Below are 15211 nucleotides of genomic sequence, written 5' to 3' on the forward strand. Positions count from 1 at the left end.
GCGGGCGCGCGCGCGCGCGGCGTTACGGCAGCGGGGAGCGGCGGGGCCGGGCCGGGGCGGATGCCCGGGGGCGGGGGGAGCCCGGCGCCCGGCACGCAGGTGGGAGCGGAGGCGGGCGAGGCGGGCGGAGCGGCGGGCGGCGGCGGGGGGCCGGCGGGCGGCAGGATGAGCCTGTCGCCGAAGGAGCTGTCGAGCCTGCTGAGCATCGTGTCGGAGGAGGCGGGCGGCAGCACCTTCGAGGGCCTCTCCAGCGCCTTCCACCACTACTTCGGCAAGGCCGAGCACTTCCGCCTGGGCTCCGTCCTCGTCCTCCTGCTGCAGCAGCCCGACCTGCTGCCCAGCCCCGCCCAGCGCCTCACCGCCCTCTACCTCCTCTGGGAGATGTACCGCACCGAGCCGCTGGCCGCCAACCCCTTCGCCGCCGTCTTCGCCCACCTCCTCAACCCCGCGCCCGAGCGCGGCGGCGACGAGGCGGAGCGCACCCCGCTCTCAGGTGCGTCCCGCCGCCGGGCCGGGGCAGAGCCCGGCCGGGGAGACGCCGCCCCGCCGCGTCGGGGCCGCTGCCCCTGCCCGCTCCCGGCTTCCCGCCGGTGCCTTTGCGCTTCCCGCGCTTGGCAGAGGCGGTGGGAGTTGTTCATGGCGAGCGGCTCGAGGCTTGATGCCAGACAGGCCGCTTGGCGGGAGCGGAACGCGGGACGGTGTTTGGGGGAGAGAGCCGTTGCGAGAACCTGGAGGTGATCGGAGGCTTTCGGCAGCTGTAGAGCTGTGAAACAAGCCTCTTAAACAGCTACATGAGAGTGAAACGCTTTTTCCCGCTTCAGTAAATGCAAGCGTGACAGCGATGGGTGAAAACATTTTTTAAAAGGTTTCTAAAAAACCCATTTTTAAAAAAAGTTTAAAAAAAAAAAACATTTAAAAAGTTTCTTAAAAAATTACTTTTATAACTTACAATATGAATTGCAATGTCTGGCCATATCTGATAGCTCACTAGTTGTCTAAATTAGAAAGCATGTAGATAAACCGCTGTGACTGACTGATGTTGCATGTCGAGATGCATGGTACCCAGCAGTATAATGCTGTATTTCACATCACTTTAGGAGCTGAGGAGGTGGCCGTTTTGTGTGCGCTCACAAAGACTCTTCAGTTGCACTGCTCTTGCCATAAATAACACATTAGTCTGCGTTTTATTTTTGCTTGTTCTACGTGAAGCATATGGAAACCATTAATGCTACTGCCTTAAAAAATCGGGGATTGTTTTCCATTGTGTCTCCACAGGCTTCTTACCTCCCATAACTCCTCCAGAAAAATTCTTTCTGTCTCAACTGATGTTGGCCCCCCCTAGAGAACTGTTCAAGAAGACTCCTCGGCAGATTGCTTCAATGGACGTGGGGAACATGGCCCAGTCAGTGGATATAAGTGGGCTTCAGCTGGCATTAGCAGGTAAGGAAGATTTGTGGCTGTGGTTCAGTTATGAATGGAAACGCTAATTGTAATGTGGCTGTGAGTTACCCGAGAAACACTCTTGTCTATCCTAATTATGAAAAAGGTTGAACTGTGCCTTAGGGTCTTCAAGCCCATGTTCAAGCACATAAAGAAACTTCAAGCAGAGATTAGGCCTTAACTGTTTTATCCTACTTAACAAGCAGCTTTTTAAGCATATACATCACTACCTTCAACATGAGAACATTTTGCAAGTATAGGAAGATTTTCATCTAAAGCTTTGTGTTGGTTTTTTTTTTTCTTTTTTCGGGTGGGTTGTGGGTTTTGTGTATTTTTATCCCTTTTCACTCTTTGCAGTATTTCTGGTATGAGAGAACATAGCATAACTGTCATGCTGTCACGTACCAGTACTTCAGCTGCACCTGGCAAATTGGCTATTACAATTATATCTTCAGTTTTATAAAACAAAGTCGGATCTTACAGCATTAGCTCAAGAGTGGGCAGGTGGTCTACTTTTCCTGGATTGAAAAGAAAAGCCATGTGATGCTTATCCTTTGACAGGAGAAAAGGAGCAGGAACATGATTGTTCTGATCACATTGACTGATGAGTCACATCTGGAGCTAATCTGAAATAGAAAATATTGTTGGCCACAAGAAGCCAGTTTGGACAGCAAAAAATAGTGGTTTTTTTCCTAGGTACGTGCAAATTGAGCTGCTCGCTTGAAAATGGACCATCCCACTTCTATATCTGTACAATGTGGTTTACTGCTCTGAGGTCAGGCACTAACTGGGCTTTCTCCGTCCCGCGGCTGTATCTTGGTATCATCATTTTTTCTGTAGAACCTGTCACTGGCTTGTTTACAGTGTACAAACGTCCTCTGTTGTCCCCCTCAGCTACTGTTTCCACACTGCGGGATCTTTTGAAAATGCAATTTGAGTACCCTAACACCCTTTCAAGGGGGAAACAAACCCTTCTGGTTCATCCTGTCTGTGTTTTCTAGAATACTTCTTTGAATTCAGATTTTGTGAAACTTCAGGTAACTTGTGATTTTTAGCATGAGGCGTACGTGATGCCCTAAAGAAGCCTGGAGTTTTTTCATTTGTTTTTATTTGTTTTCCCCTTGGTACTGTGTTTGTTTTCTGAACAGTTTGTTCTCATTAAAACTAAAACACGTAGAGAACCTCAAAACTGTAGTTGTATGGATGGGTACTCTAGGCCATGCATTTTAATTTGTCCTTTATTTAAAATAGAAGACACTGGTGGCTTAAAGTACAGTCTAAAGTCATTAATGGGGCTTTGCAAAATTAAGCCCTGTAAGATGTGCTTGTATCATTATTTACATAATACAGTAAACATGCATAATTGATTGCTTATGAGCAGTTGTCGGAGTTATGTAACAAAACAAGCTGCATCTGAAAAAGCTTCATGCTGTCTTTCTCAGGCTTCTTGCTGTAGCTCCCTCGAATAAACGTCTGCTTTCTGTTCACTTTCTTAGAAGATAAATCTTTTGCCGGTTTTAATATTGTGATGCTTCTTGACTGTCTATTTGTCATGTTTCAGAAAGTCTGTCAATTTTTCAGACGTTTTCAGTGTATTTCTCCTAATGATTTGGTATGCGGGATGAAGCTGTGCCGCTGGCAGTGCATAAATACTTGTATTATGATGCTTAGATACAGTGTTTAAGGGGTGCATTTACACCCTTTCCCCCCCACATTTCATAGAACATAGCAGTTGTGAGACTTGGTGGCCCTTCAAAATTGTGGTCCCTGAGGTCAATTCAGGGCTATTTAGAGCAGGATGATTTTGACTTGCTTTAGAATACATGTGCAAAATCAACTTAAATAATTTAGAAAGAATTAATTTTTTTCAATCAGTGTATCTATACCAATCTTTCTTTTGTAAAGGGAGGAAAAAGTGCTTGGCTTGTCTTCTGAACTTGAGCTCATTGTGGCAATTCACTTGCAACTGTATGGTGCTTTCTCTGGGTGTGTTTTTTTTGTTGGTTTTTTTTTTTTTCCCACCCCCGTTTGTTTGGTTTGTTGTTTGGTTTGGTTTTTTTCCCCCCCAAAAGTAGAGTGTTGAAATAGAGCATCTTGGGAATGAGTATTAAAACTTGCTTTGTTCTCTTCTCCCTTTGGTCTACACAATGTTCATTCAAGCCTCGGTCTCTCCCTATAACTTGGTTTTGTTCATCTGGTGTGTTAACGTATAAAAAAAAAAAAGTCACTTTCTCCTAGTTGCAGGGATGGGTCTTCTGGGAAAGTGCTTGTAACTGTCTGCTAACCCTTATTAGATTTAGGAGTAACTGACCTGTATTAAAGTTTGTAATACATTGTAGAGCTTTCCTTTAAGAATCAAAGAAAGTTTCTTTTTCCCTGTAAAAAGAAAAAAAATGAGCTCCATAAAGGAACCTAAGTGATTGTTTTCAGATTAATTTTTCTGAATTTAAATGTCTTGGTTCAAGATGCTATGTTCTTTCCTGTTAAATCAGCATGTTCTAATTCTCGCTTCTGCTTACCTGAAACTGTTGATCCAGCCCTAATTCTTGAAACAGTGAGGGTGAGCTTTTGAGCGTCAGTGCATGTAACTGAGGGCTCATGCAGGCTTCTAAAATCAGTGACTTGAAGGACTGTATCTTAAACTTTTATATTTCTAATTAAGCATCCTTAATCATTTGAGATTATGGGGATACAAACACATCAGTGATTTTACCAACGGATAGATTTAAGTTCTAGACTATAAATAAAAAGACTGAAAAAAGATGCCCAATATTTTTTTTTTTCTGTAGAACTTCGTTTGTTAAACCAACCCTTCTGTTCAGTGGCTAAATAAAAGGACTCACAAACTGGAGTTTGAAATAGTTTATAAACTCAAAGACATGTTTTATAAACCAGCTCATTTGGACTTTGACTTTAAAATTGTTTGGCCTTTTTTTTTGTTTTGTTTTGTTTTAAAACAACTGAAAGGTATGCTAGTTGTTGCCTTTAACAGAAAAACATGCCCTGCTGTGCTGCTTCAGTGAGCATATATGCAAACGTTTGCATGATCTGAAATAATTGGATGAAGTAGGAGAGAAAGCCAAAAAAGGAATTAGCAATGGGTGCTGCTTTGTTTTGATGCTTCTTTTGTCACTCACAGTTTCAGCGTCTCTCGTGGATTTGGTTGGAGTCATATGAAATAGTTCATACCCATGGGAAGCCAGGAAGGGCCAGCGTACTTGCACAAAAATGAGCAAGCACACTTTGCTTGGAAGTGATAGGGACAGTACACTAAATCTGACAGCACTACAGTTAATTAATGAGAAAAAGAAGCAGTGTTTAGTTTCACGTGGAACTTGAAAAAGGGATTCCTTGTGTGGTACCAACAATTTTGGACTTCAGATTACTTAAGGCTTAATCTGCTGCTTAATGCACTGTGTGGAGGAGGGGAGGAGTGTAAGGTGGTGTTCCGTAGCGGGTTTTTCCTCTGTTTTTTGTCAGCTGGGGTTTGTTTTGGGTTTTTTTGCCAAAGGATGGAAAACATGATCTCTCAAAATAATACAGAGAATATAGAAGATCAGCCATTAAGTCCTCAGATACAAAAGAGTGATAGATTGTGACAGAAGAACACCTAAAACTCTGACAATGCAAGTATTGAGCCCCATAGTCTTCAAGTCTTCAGCTGTATGTACTAAATTTAATATTATTTTAATGTAACCTTTTTATGTTCTGTAATTTGGGCTTTAAAGGGACACTTTCAGCTCTTCTCAGGTTTGCTTTAATGACAACATATATAGAATCACGTAACAATTAAACTCCCATCTTTTTCCACACAAGCTCTTGCTGTAGCTTGACAGCGAATGCAAAAGCAGCTTACGCAACGCCACTGAAATGTGTTGGATAAATTTGAATAGCTGACTTCAGGTCTAGCGTGACCATTATTGTGGTGGAGCCTGTAAATGTATCTGTCTGGATTTTTCACTCCCCGGCTCCGAGAAGTGATTGCAAAACTAGATATAGCATGTGAACTCTTTCAGGAGTACCATGTGAACCTACTAATCTGCTTTTAGATGCAGATTACATCAGTTGCTTACCTTTTCTAAAGCCAAGACTGCATTTCAGATTCATTTCTATTTCTTCTCTATCCTTGCTGCATACCTCTGTCCCTTGCCTGTCAGCTGGCACTCTGAGTACTAGCTGCCTGATACAGTACTAAATTTCATGTTGATGTTATCTGTTTTTTTTAAGCTAGTTCTTCTCTAAAGCTGCTTGTTTCTCGTTACTTTTAGTATTCCAGGCATCTCTGTTTCAATTTTATGCTTTAATATTATGGACTGTCCCTCTTTCAGAACGTCAGTCCGAGTTGCCAACACAGAGCAAGGCCAGCTTCCCCAGCATTCTCAGCGATCCTGACCCAGATTCTTCCAACTCTGGTTTTGACAGCTCCGTTGCCTCCCAGATCACGGAAGCCTTAGTGAGCGGACCAAAACCTCCTATAGAAAGTATGTGCATTTTCACATCTTTGTTTCTGTAATTCATGATATGCTATGTTGTTATACTTCTCCAGATGAAATGTAATGTAATTCAGAAGTATTTTCAAGGTATGAAATGGGAATGAAAATGAATGAAACAGTGCAAAACTGTGTCAGGCTGTTTCCAGATCAGACTCCACAGTGTTCACGTTTCCAGACTTTTAAAAAGTCTGGAGCCTGTCTTCAAGCTGTTACCTGTGTCATCTGTTGGCTAAAACACTGGGTCTGATGCCCCTCAGATCTTAGTCCCCTACAGTAAGGTCTGGACTGACTGTTAACGCCTTCCAAGGAAGCAGTTACCGTGGAAGGAAAAAAGACCATAGAACCAGTAACCTAGTGGTCTGAATCAAGAGGAAAAACGGGCTGATATAACAGCATCACTAAAAATCGGAAATAAATGTTTTTCTGGGAGGCAAATAAGATCGTAATGCTGTTCTCAGTGTTAAAATAGCTTGAAGAAATGGGGGCTTCGGGGGTCTTCTTTTTGTACTGATGTAAAACTGAATACCTGAAGCTTAAACAGCTGTTCCCATTGTTGCCATGTTAGGTCACTTTCGACCAGAGTTTATTCGACCACCGCCTCCACTCCATATATGTGAGGATGAATTGGCATGGTTAAATCCAATAGAGCCAGATCACACAATTCAGTGGGATAAGTCAATGTGTGTTAAGAACAGCACTGGAGTTGAGATAAAAAGAATCATGGCAAAAGCTTTTAAAAGTCCCTTGACTTCCCCACAGCAAACACAGGTAAGTATCACGCACTTTTCTGTCTAAAATGACTTTCTAACAAGCTGTCTATTAACTCATTTATTTTAGAAAACTTGGGTCACTTTAATTGATCTGTGTTTGGATCCAGGAAACTCCAAGGACTTTAAACTGTAAAAACCCAAGAGTTTTGACTTGGGTTTGCATGAAGAAGGAAGAAATCATTAAATTTCATAGCATTGACTGGATATATTTACAGTTGATCAATAAGTGGCACCAATATTTTTCTACATGGAAAAATCTTCTTTATAACAAAGTTGTTCATGCTTCTGTGGAAGCTTTTGACCAGTAATTATTTCAGAAATGCAAACACCGATTTCCCCCCCCCCCCCCCCCCCATTTGATAGTATTACCCCTGATTTCAGGGTGCTTTTTTGATAATCATTATGCTAGCACTATAAAATATCCTTTTTTTGCAGAACTTTTTTTGACAACAATGAACGTGAAATTGAGGTTTCTTTCTGCTGGACAGGAAACTAAAGAAGGCTGAAACTTTTCATGGTTTTTTTTTTCCTCCCTTCCTTGCCAGCCATTGATGAAAGACTACTAAATGCCTTATTAAAGGTTTTATGGCACAGTTGCCTTTACATGGAAATTTTAAAGTATACCTCCCGTGTCTTTATGCCTAAATCTAAAGGGTTATCATTCTCCTGTAGCTTAGATGTATTATAGCAGTTTCTTCAAGCAGTAATGTGGATAGTTAAGAAAAAAAAACCTGAATCTTTTTTTTTTTTTTTTCTTTACAGCTCCTTGGAGAACTTGAAAAGGACCCCAAGCTTGTTTACCATATTGGTCTCACTCCTGCCAAATTGCCAGACCTGGTTGAAAACAATCCCTTAGTAGCTATAGAAATGTTGCTGAAACTGATGCAGTCTAGTCAGATAACAGAGTATTTTTCTGTCTTGGTTAACATGGACATGTCCTTACATTCAATGGAAGTTGTAAATCGGTGAGTACTATTTCAAATCGAAGAAGGTTCCCTTAAGTATGTAAAGTAAATAACTGAAGAGTTAAGTGATTGTGAGGCTGGCCGCAGGGCTGTATTTGGATACATTCCAAAGACTACCAAAAGTAAATGTAACTGAAGAAATGACTAGTTGGATTACAGTGAAGGAAGAGTATCAAACTGTCATTCCCTTTTCACTTTTTCTCCATGCTGTTTGTGGTGGTGTGTTTTTTTTTTTTAATACTCTTCTAATCAATAAGACTTAGTGTGCTCTGATTAATCCTGCAGAGGAAGAGAGTGCTGTGGATTTGTTGCTTTCTACAACTGCTGGACTGTCTGTTTCTTTCATAAAGGCTTTACTTGCTTTTTAGGTAGTTCCTTATTGGTGGTGCCTGTAGTTAAAGAAAAAAACTGTTATTTTAGTCCAGACTAAGTTTGTAAAGTTAGCTGTGGGTTGGTAATAAAGAATGGAAGCTCTCGAACATCTTCAGTGCCAAGTTCAGAGAACGCTGCCAATTTGTAAGTTCCTTTTTGCAGCAGTGCTATTTTAAAATATTACTGTAATGTTAACAGCTTCGTATTAGCAGTAGCAAACCTGCAACTTAACAGGAAAAAACCCACAATTTCCCAGCAGAAAGATGTGATGGTGGAGGCATAGATATTACATTTTATATTAATTGTTTATAATTTATATAATAATTAAATATTTTGTTTTAATTGAAACTAACATAACTTTAATTATTTATAACATGCCATATTTTAACATATTAGGTATGGTAAAAAGCACATCTCTTGTGCAGGTGCTATGCTAGTTAATCTTTCAGTCCCTGCTGCAAGAATGGAGAGGCTTATTCAAAGAAAACACTGTGTTACTCTTTAATATTAGCAAAGTGTTTCTACTTTGAGAAGAATGGGGAAATACATATTGTGTTGTGGATAACTTCAATTGGAGTTGATAATTACTAGAAAATCATTTTATCAAACTGTTAGATATGTTCAGCTCAAAGTTATTTAAAATGGTTATCACTTAAGGGAGTCTGTCACTGCAATCTATAGTATGCCTAAAGTTTTATTCAGACATCAGGTTCCTGGTTAATACGTACATTTCACTAGCAAGTACGTGTCCTATGTCCCAGGAAGCTGCAAGTTTAGTTACTGACTTGCAAAAGGACCAGTTACTGGATGTGTATGGTTTTGTCACTGCGGTGACTGTCGCCCGCTCTAACGGGTCACAATCCAGTCATTCCTGATGAAGAATTCACATTCTTTTATCGTATCTTAAAAATTAGTCTCATCTCCAGCGTCTGTCTTCTCTTTCAACTGAGGTAGCAGTTTTGTTTTAATAGGACATCTGGAAATGTTAATTTTGATCCTTCTTGAGAAATGCTTGTGTGAAAGATAGAAGACTACAGTGGGACAAAGGGCAGTTATTGCGAGAATCCTCCACAAAACGTTAATGCCACACAGCTAATCTGCTTAAACGCAACTTGCGTTCTTGATGTGGCTTAAGCAAACAAAAGGTAGCATTGTTAAATAGCCATCCTGCTTTACGTTCATGCCCTGTCTTCATTGGGAATAACTTCTGCATATAGGTACAACCCATTTTCTTAACAGAATGCTAGCCCCTTCAATGGGAAAACTTCTCAGACAGCTAATCCCCACAAGCTACAAGAGTACATCTCTCCCCTTACTTTCTTCCATTTCTTGGCAATTACTGAATGGGAACTACCAAATCAGCCTTGTTCAGCAGTCTCTTTGCAGCAGAGTTGCACCTTAAATATCACTTGAGGAAAGAAACATTGCTGGAATAAATCCCTCCCTACTGGTGCAGACTCACAGCAGTTACTGCCCTGAAGTTGGGCTGATGGTCACAACATGGAGAAATAGTGGTAAGAAAAGAGCTCTTACTCCTCTCCAGGATAGCTACACCACCAGTCAGGCATGCTGGTTGTCCCACAGCGTAACTACCATAGGAACAACTTTTCTCAAACTGCAAAATGACTGTTAGTGCAAACAGGGAGACACTGATTTTTAAGTGAAATAAGACAAAAACTTGAAACTGAAATGTCTAAAACGTGCACTGTTTGCCCTATTCCCCCCCCGCCTTCACTACTTGAGATAGGACTGTGATTAAGAGTTACTTTGGTCAAATTCTGTTGTAATTTCATGGCAGTTTGGCATTTAGTGTATGCTGTTATCTTGAGAGCTGTATTGCTTTTTCAATTAAGAAACAGTGGCAGCTCAAATACTTTAGTAGTCAGTACTGTTAAACCACAAATAGGTGTGCTTTGCTGTTAACCCTTAAAAAATACACTAATGCCATTCTTTGATGCAATAGTTCTCCAGTTCTTCTGTAGTAAGAAGCTTCTGAGATTATCGTGCGTCATTAATCTCTAGTTAACATTTTCATCTAGTCAGGGTCTCTTATTTGAGCTGTAGATAGTCATGTTATTTCGGTTCCTGGGACTAAAATTTGGATCTGAAGGAACTAAGAAAACTGATCTCTTGCCCTAACAAAGGAGTTATTCCGGTTGTGTACTTAAGGAAGGAGCTCAGCATCTAGATTCAGTACCTGAAATTCAAATATGAATAAGCAAAATTGTATTGCAGTGCTTACTGCAGAAGAATCTTGGTGCTCGGACAGCTTGGGGGCTTCATCATAAATTGGAAACTAGTATCGTTTGTGTAATACATAGCAAATATTTGTAGGTGTGTCAAATATACTAGAAAGCAATCTAACTCAGCTTCTATACTGTGTCAGAGTTAAAAAAGTGTTTGACTCTTAATGAAGAAATTTAAATGATTAGAAATAGGTCTGTGGAAGCTGTCAGAAATTGGCTCTGTATGACATGACTAATATCACAGGTCTAACTCATTCGTTTTGCAACGGAATCACTGGATTTATGGCTTCATAAACCACTGGATATTTTTAATTCGAACAGGCTTACTACTGCAGTTGATCTTCCACCTGAATTTATTCATCTTTATATCTCCAATTGTATCTCCACCTGTGAACAGATTAAAGACAAATATATGCAGGTGAGTACTTTAGTAAATTGGTTAGGAAAAAGGGTCCCATATATTGCTCTGTGTAATATGCGCTGAGATTTTATAAGGCTGATGATAGCATTACGTTATTCTGTCTCACTGCTTCTTTATTTCAAAGGCACATTTTTTTTTTCCTAACGCACTATGCAGTTCTTTATAGTGTTTAACAGATGTTTCTTCACCTTTTTACAAGACTTCACAGGTAATTACTGTTTCCTGTTTTTTCTGTAGACATAATACTCTTCTCCCTGGCAAAACTGCAGTTTTATGAGACTCAGGTCCTTACACGCAAAAGGTTTATCTGTCACGCAGTGTGCCTTTTCTTCACCTTCAGTATTAGTTGTTTGCCTTCTGCTTAGTTGTAAGCTTCAAGTTTCTTTTTTGTACAAGTGTGCCCACCGCTTCCAGACCTTTGAGGTAATGTTACAAAACTCATGTGGAAGTCTTGCCTTTCAATCATGACTATTGCCAACCCACAATAGCTTGCAGGTCTCCTCAGAGACCTAAAAACCCGCTTTCTGTTTTTCTACCACCATACGCTCTGCTTCCCAAGCCTGTCATACTTCTCCAGTACCAGCACGCACGTTGTAGCCACTTCAAGGATCTTTACCCCCTGGGGAGGTTTCCACACCTTTGGCACACAAGGTTGTCTACATGCTGTGTGAGGTACCTCCTTCTGTACTAAACTGATCTGCTGCTTTCACCAAGTGCCCAGTAGAACTTGTTTTCTTGTTGCTACGTCATTGGTGAAAAACAGTTCCGTGTTCAGTTTACCCGAGGCTTTGTGAATCTTGACCAAGTCCTGCTTCAGCTTTTTCCTCTCAATACTGAAGACTGCAACCTCTTTAGTCTCTCGCAACAAGGCAGCTGTTCCTTTCCCTTAAGCTTTTTCTGGTGTCCTTCTCTAGCTCTACTACATCCTTAAGCTGCAGAGATGAGAATTGTGTGCAGTACACAGGGTATGGGTGCAGCGTGGTTTTAGATAGCAGCAAAAACTCTGTCTTTTCTCGGTACCCTTCCAGATGATGACTAACCATTTGTTATCTTTTGGTGGCCACTGAGGCTTCCCTGCTTTAGGACTCGGCCAGATACACGTGGGTGGCTTGATCTGTGACCTGCTGAATAGCCGTGCCTATTGCATTTGGCAGCAGAATAGGAAAATAGCAGCAGACCTGGGCTGCAGCTGAGAATATGCCCACAGAGGGGGGCACTGTGCTCAAAGGGGCTGCTGAGAGCATATAGCAGCTGTGCTTCAGGCACACGGGGGACAAAAAACAACAGCGTCAGGAACACTTACTGATCGCCAAGTAGCGTGCGAAGCTTGTGGGATCTAACATTTGTTAATACTGCATATGAGGCCTCACAGCAACTGAGACACAAGACGTTGTGTTTGAAAAGCATGGTACAAAACCACTCCTATTGGAAGTGAAAGAGGCACGATCCTCAGAGTGGGAGTCAGCCAGCATCTTGCATTTGTACTTTTGTTCTGTTCCATGTTCCTCAGTTATTACTCTTGTAACTTATTTTGTGTTGCAGAGAAAACGTGGTGCCTTTTGATTGCAGTGAAGGAAATAACTTGTTCAGTTTCTGAATTTTCTTGGTATAGGTAGCAAATTTTGCAGCAGTAAGCTCAGTTCCTGTAAAAATAGTTGGTAAGCTTATTGTCAGTGTCAATCTAATCTAAACTACTTTGGACACTTAATCTATCAAGTCCCCATAGTTCTCTCTGATAAACATCGTTCGTGTACATAGTTGCTTTTAGATAAAGGTTTTGGTTCACCTCTTTCTCACAATGTGAACTATGAGACCACTTCAATGATAAAGATCTGCTTTCGTCCTTGAGAAAAAATGTATAAAGCAGACAGTTAGTGACTGGATCCGTGTATGACAAATTGCAGGTGCCAGTTGCTAGGTCTCCATTTCACAAATCCCAGCTGTTCTACAAGGTGTTACCTAAGCAGCCCTTAGGAAGGAGAAACACTTCCATGATCCCATCTTTTCACTGGAGCAGGTGGAAGATCACAGCTCACAGCCATGAGCTCTGAAGTGTCGTCTTGGATTAGGTGTCCCTGCTACTGTCTTTCCTTCTAAGATAGAGCAAGAGGGTCGCCTGCTCATTTGGCGAGAGAGCACTCCCCACAAAGCAAGTTTGGGATCAGTTCTGCTGCTGTCACTTCCCAGCTGGAGTGCCTTAATCGGTGACTGGGGAATTTTGAGATGTGAAGCTTGTTCATTTTGCTTCATGGTGGTGGTGTAGTAAATAAGACTAAGCAAGAGGGGTGACTCCAGTGATGACATCATCTTGGGCTATGATCTCTTCTCTCTGACTTTAATCAGAGATTACATAATAAAGACATTAAGTACAGTGCATATGTAGATCTGGTGCTTCATTTGTGCATGGGATTGATCTTAAGCAAGCTCCTGTATCCAGAAGTACTGTAAAGCAGAGGAGTCAATTTTTTTAAATACAGTAGCAGTGTGGGAGGTAGAACAGTAGGGGCAGCAGGTACAAAGCTCGGGAACAAGATTACTGCTGAAGCTAAATTGATTTTGAAATGCCTCAGTTGTACTGCTGAGGGCCAACAGTCCTTTAACTGACTTGGTTGCAAGCATCTATTTGGATTATGAAACCATATCTCTTCTGTTTCAGAACCGCCTGGTACGTCTTGTTTGTGTCTTTCTTCAGTCTTTAATCAGAAACAAAATTATTAATGTACAGGACTTGTTTATAGAAGTGCAAGCTTTCTGTATTGAGTTCAGTCGGATACGAGAAGCAGCTGGCCTTTTCAGATTGCTGAAGACGCTGGACACTGGGGAAAATCCATCAGAGACAAAAACATCAAAATAAAACCACTGCGTCACTGGCAAAAAGAAGAAAAACCCTGCCAGTGTTCTATACCAATCACTTGTATATTTTAAACTTAAATCACTGGATTAATGATGTAATACACTATAAATAGCAGTTTATGCATTTAAACAATAAATAATGCTTTTTCTGATACACATGCTTGAGTTTGTGAAATGTGTTAGGCCTTACACTTCTGCTATTTTTGACTATGGGTTAAGCTCTGGATGTCGTATGCATATCCTGAACTGCAGGCTCTAATTCCAGAAGGGATGTAAATGATACTTGCCACTTCACAAGAGATTTAAATATTAATCTGGCACTCACTGTCTTTGCGTCCAAAAGTCAACTTGCATCAAAGTAAGTAACTTTGGTTCCTGCTTGCCCTTTCTTTCCTGTTTAAGACCTTCTAGAAGCTGGATATGACTTCTAATAATGCGTGCTGGTTTTGGTGAGTGAGGGCAAGTCTGTCTTGATGTCTAGAAAAAGCTTAAAGGCTTATCTTGACATGGCAGAAATGAAGTGTTGGGTGCTGTAGGCTCAGAGCGGTACTTTCTCTTCTCAAGATCACTGAATTTTTCCAGAATACTGGCCTCGTACCATCAGTAGTTGAAGTACTGCACCTATGTTGTGCTTGTGAGTGTTTCACTGAGGAAAGATGGTCCCATTCCATAAAAAGCTGTCATGAGCCTCTTCTCACTTCAGAACTTGCATAGGCAGTTGCTCTGTGGCTACCCAAATTAAAGCAGCCTCTTCCTTCCAAAGCATACAGTCAGAGTACCGCTCTGGTGCTAGATGCCAGGTGTTGGGGAAACTGAGGAAGGAGTCTGCTAAAGTATTATTTTAAGCTGATGGTAGAACAGCTGCTGTTATTTAAGCCCTGAGACTAAAAAGGAAAAGAACTTGAAATGCTAGCTAGTTCTCATTTAATGCTGCTTTAATAAATGAAAGCTGGTTTAAATCTGCACCTGCTTCTCAAATTTTTATGAAGCGCAAGATCAATAATCCAAGGTCAAGACTGTCTTTTACCACCTTCTTTCCAAGTAATTTAAGTTGCTAAATCACTTGGATTGAAAATCCCATTGATCTCTCATCTCATGCAGCATCATCTGTTGCTAAGAAGTCCTGTGAGAAGTGTCCTGCAGTCATCAGGGGTTAGACTTGCATAGCTTCCCAGAGTTAAGATGTATTAGGCCAACTAAAGGAGCATTTATTTAAGGTCTGTTCCAATTCTAGACATTCTGTCTAAAACCGAAGACGCTTGCTCTAAGTCATTGTTAGCAGCAACAGTTAACCTAGCTTGTGCGCTAAATTTGTACCTTAATGCTTTACATCTACTAAAGTTGGAGTACAATTTGACTATTATCTTCTATGTCCTAGTACCCCTCTTCAAAAACATGGTTTAAAAAAAATACTTTATATAGGTTTTAGGCTTTTTTTTGGAACTTACCTAGTACTACAGCTTATAACAAAGTAACAGGCTCCAGCAGAAACCTGAGTACTGCTGCTTCAAGGCATTGCAATCTAGCTTATGATTTACAGAGTTACTTTAAAAGAATTTAAGCCTTGCCAAAAAAAGAAGTAGGCTGCTACTATGATGCCATAAGCAAAAGCCTAGCTGTTCTGCCTCTTCATAGTACTTGCTTGAGTTGT

General features: G+C 41.1%; 1 protein-coding gene across 1 annotated transcript; it reads left to right on the forward strand.

Annotated features, from left to right (window-relative positions):
• The first annotated feature begins 33 nt into the window (after positions 1-33).
• CNOT11 (CCR4-NOT transcription complex subunit 11) lies at positions 34-13716 on the forward strand. Its single transcript, XM_087759048.1, has 7 exons — positions 34-493; positions 1276-1440; positions 5769-5921; positions 6499-6701; positions 7466-7668; positions 10608-10704; positions 13364-13716. Exons 1-7 carry the CDS (start codon positions 61-63, stop codon positions 13559-13561), a joined length of 1452 nt encoding a protein of 483 aa, XP_087615174.1. The 5' UTR covers positions 34-60; the 3' UTR covers positions 13562-13716.
• The last annotated feature ends 1495 nt before the right edge of the window (positions 13717-15211 follow it).

Source organism: Nipponia nippon, unplaced genomic scaffold (genome assembly GCF_047370975.1).
Source record: "Nipponia nippon isolate SJK-2023a ecotype South Korea unplaced genomic scaffold, ASM4737097v1 scaffold_2, whole genome shotgun sequence".
Classification (NCBI taxonomy): domain Eukaryota; kingdom Metazoa; phylum Chordata; class Aves; order Pelecaniformes; family Threskiornithidae; genus Nipponia; species Nipponia nippon.

Excerpts from the sequence above, each read along its gene's own strand:
- CNOT11 (XM_087759048.1), top strand. The coding sequence starts at position 61 with ATGCCCGGGGGCGGGGGGAGCCCGGCGCCCGGCACGCAGGTGGGAGCG. Across the intron at positions 6,702-7,465 it reads CTTCCCCACAGCAAACACAG|CTCCTTGGAGAACTTGAAAA; the intron begins GTAAGTATCACG and ends TTTTCTTTACAG. Across the intron at positions 7,669-10,607 it reads TCAATGGAAGTTGTAAATCG|GCTTACTACTGCAGTTGATC; the intron begins GTGAGTACTATT and ends TAATTCGAACAG.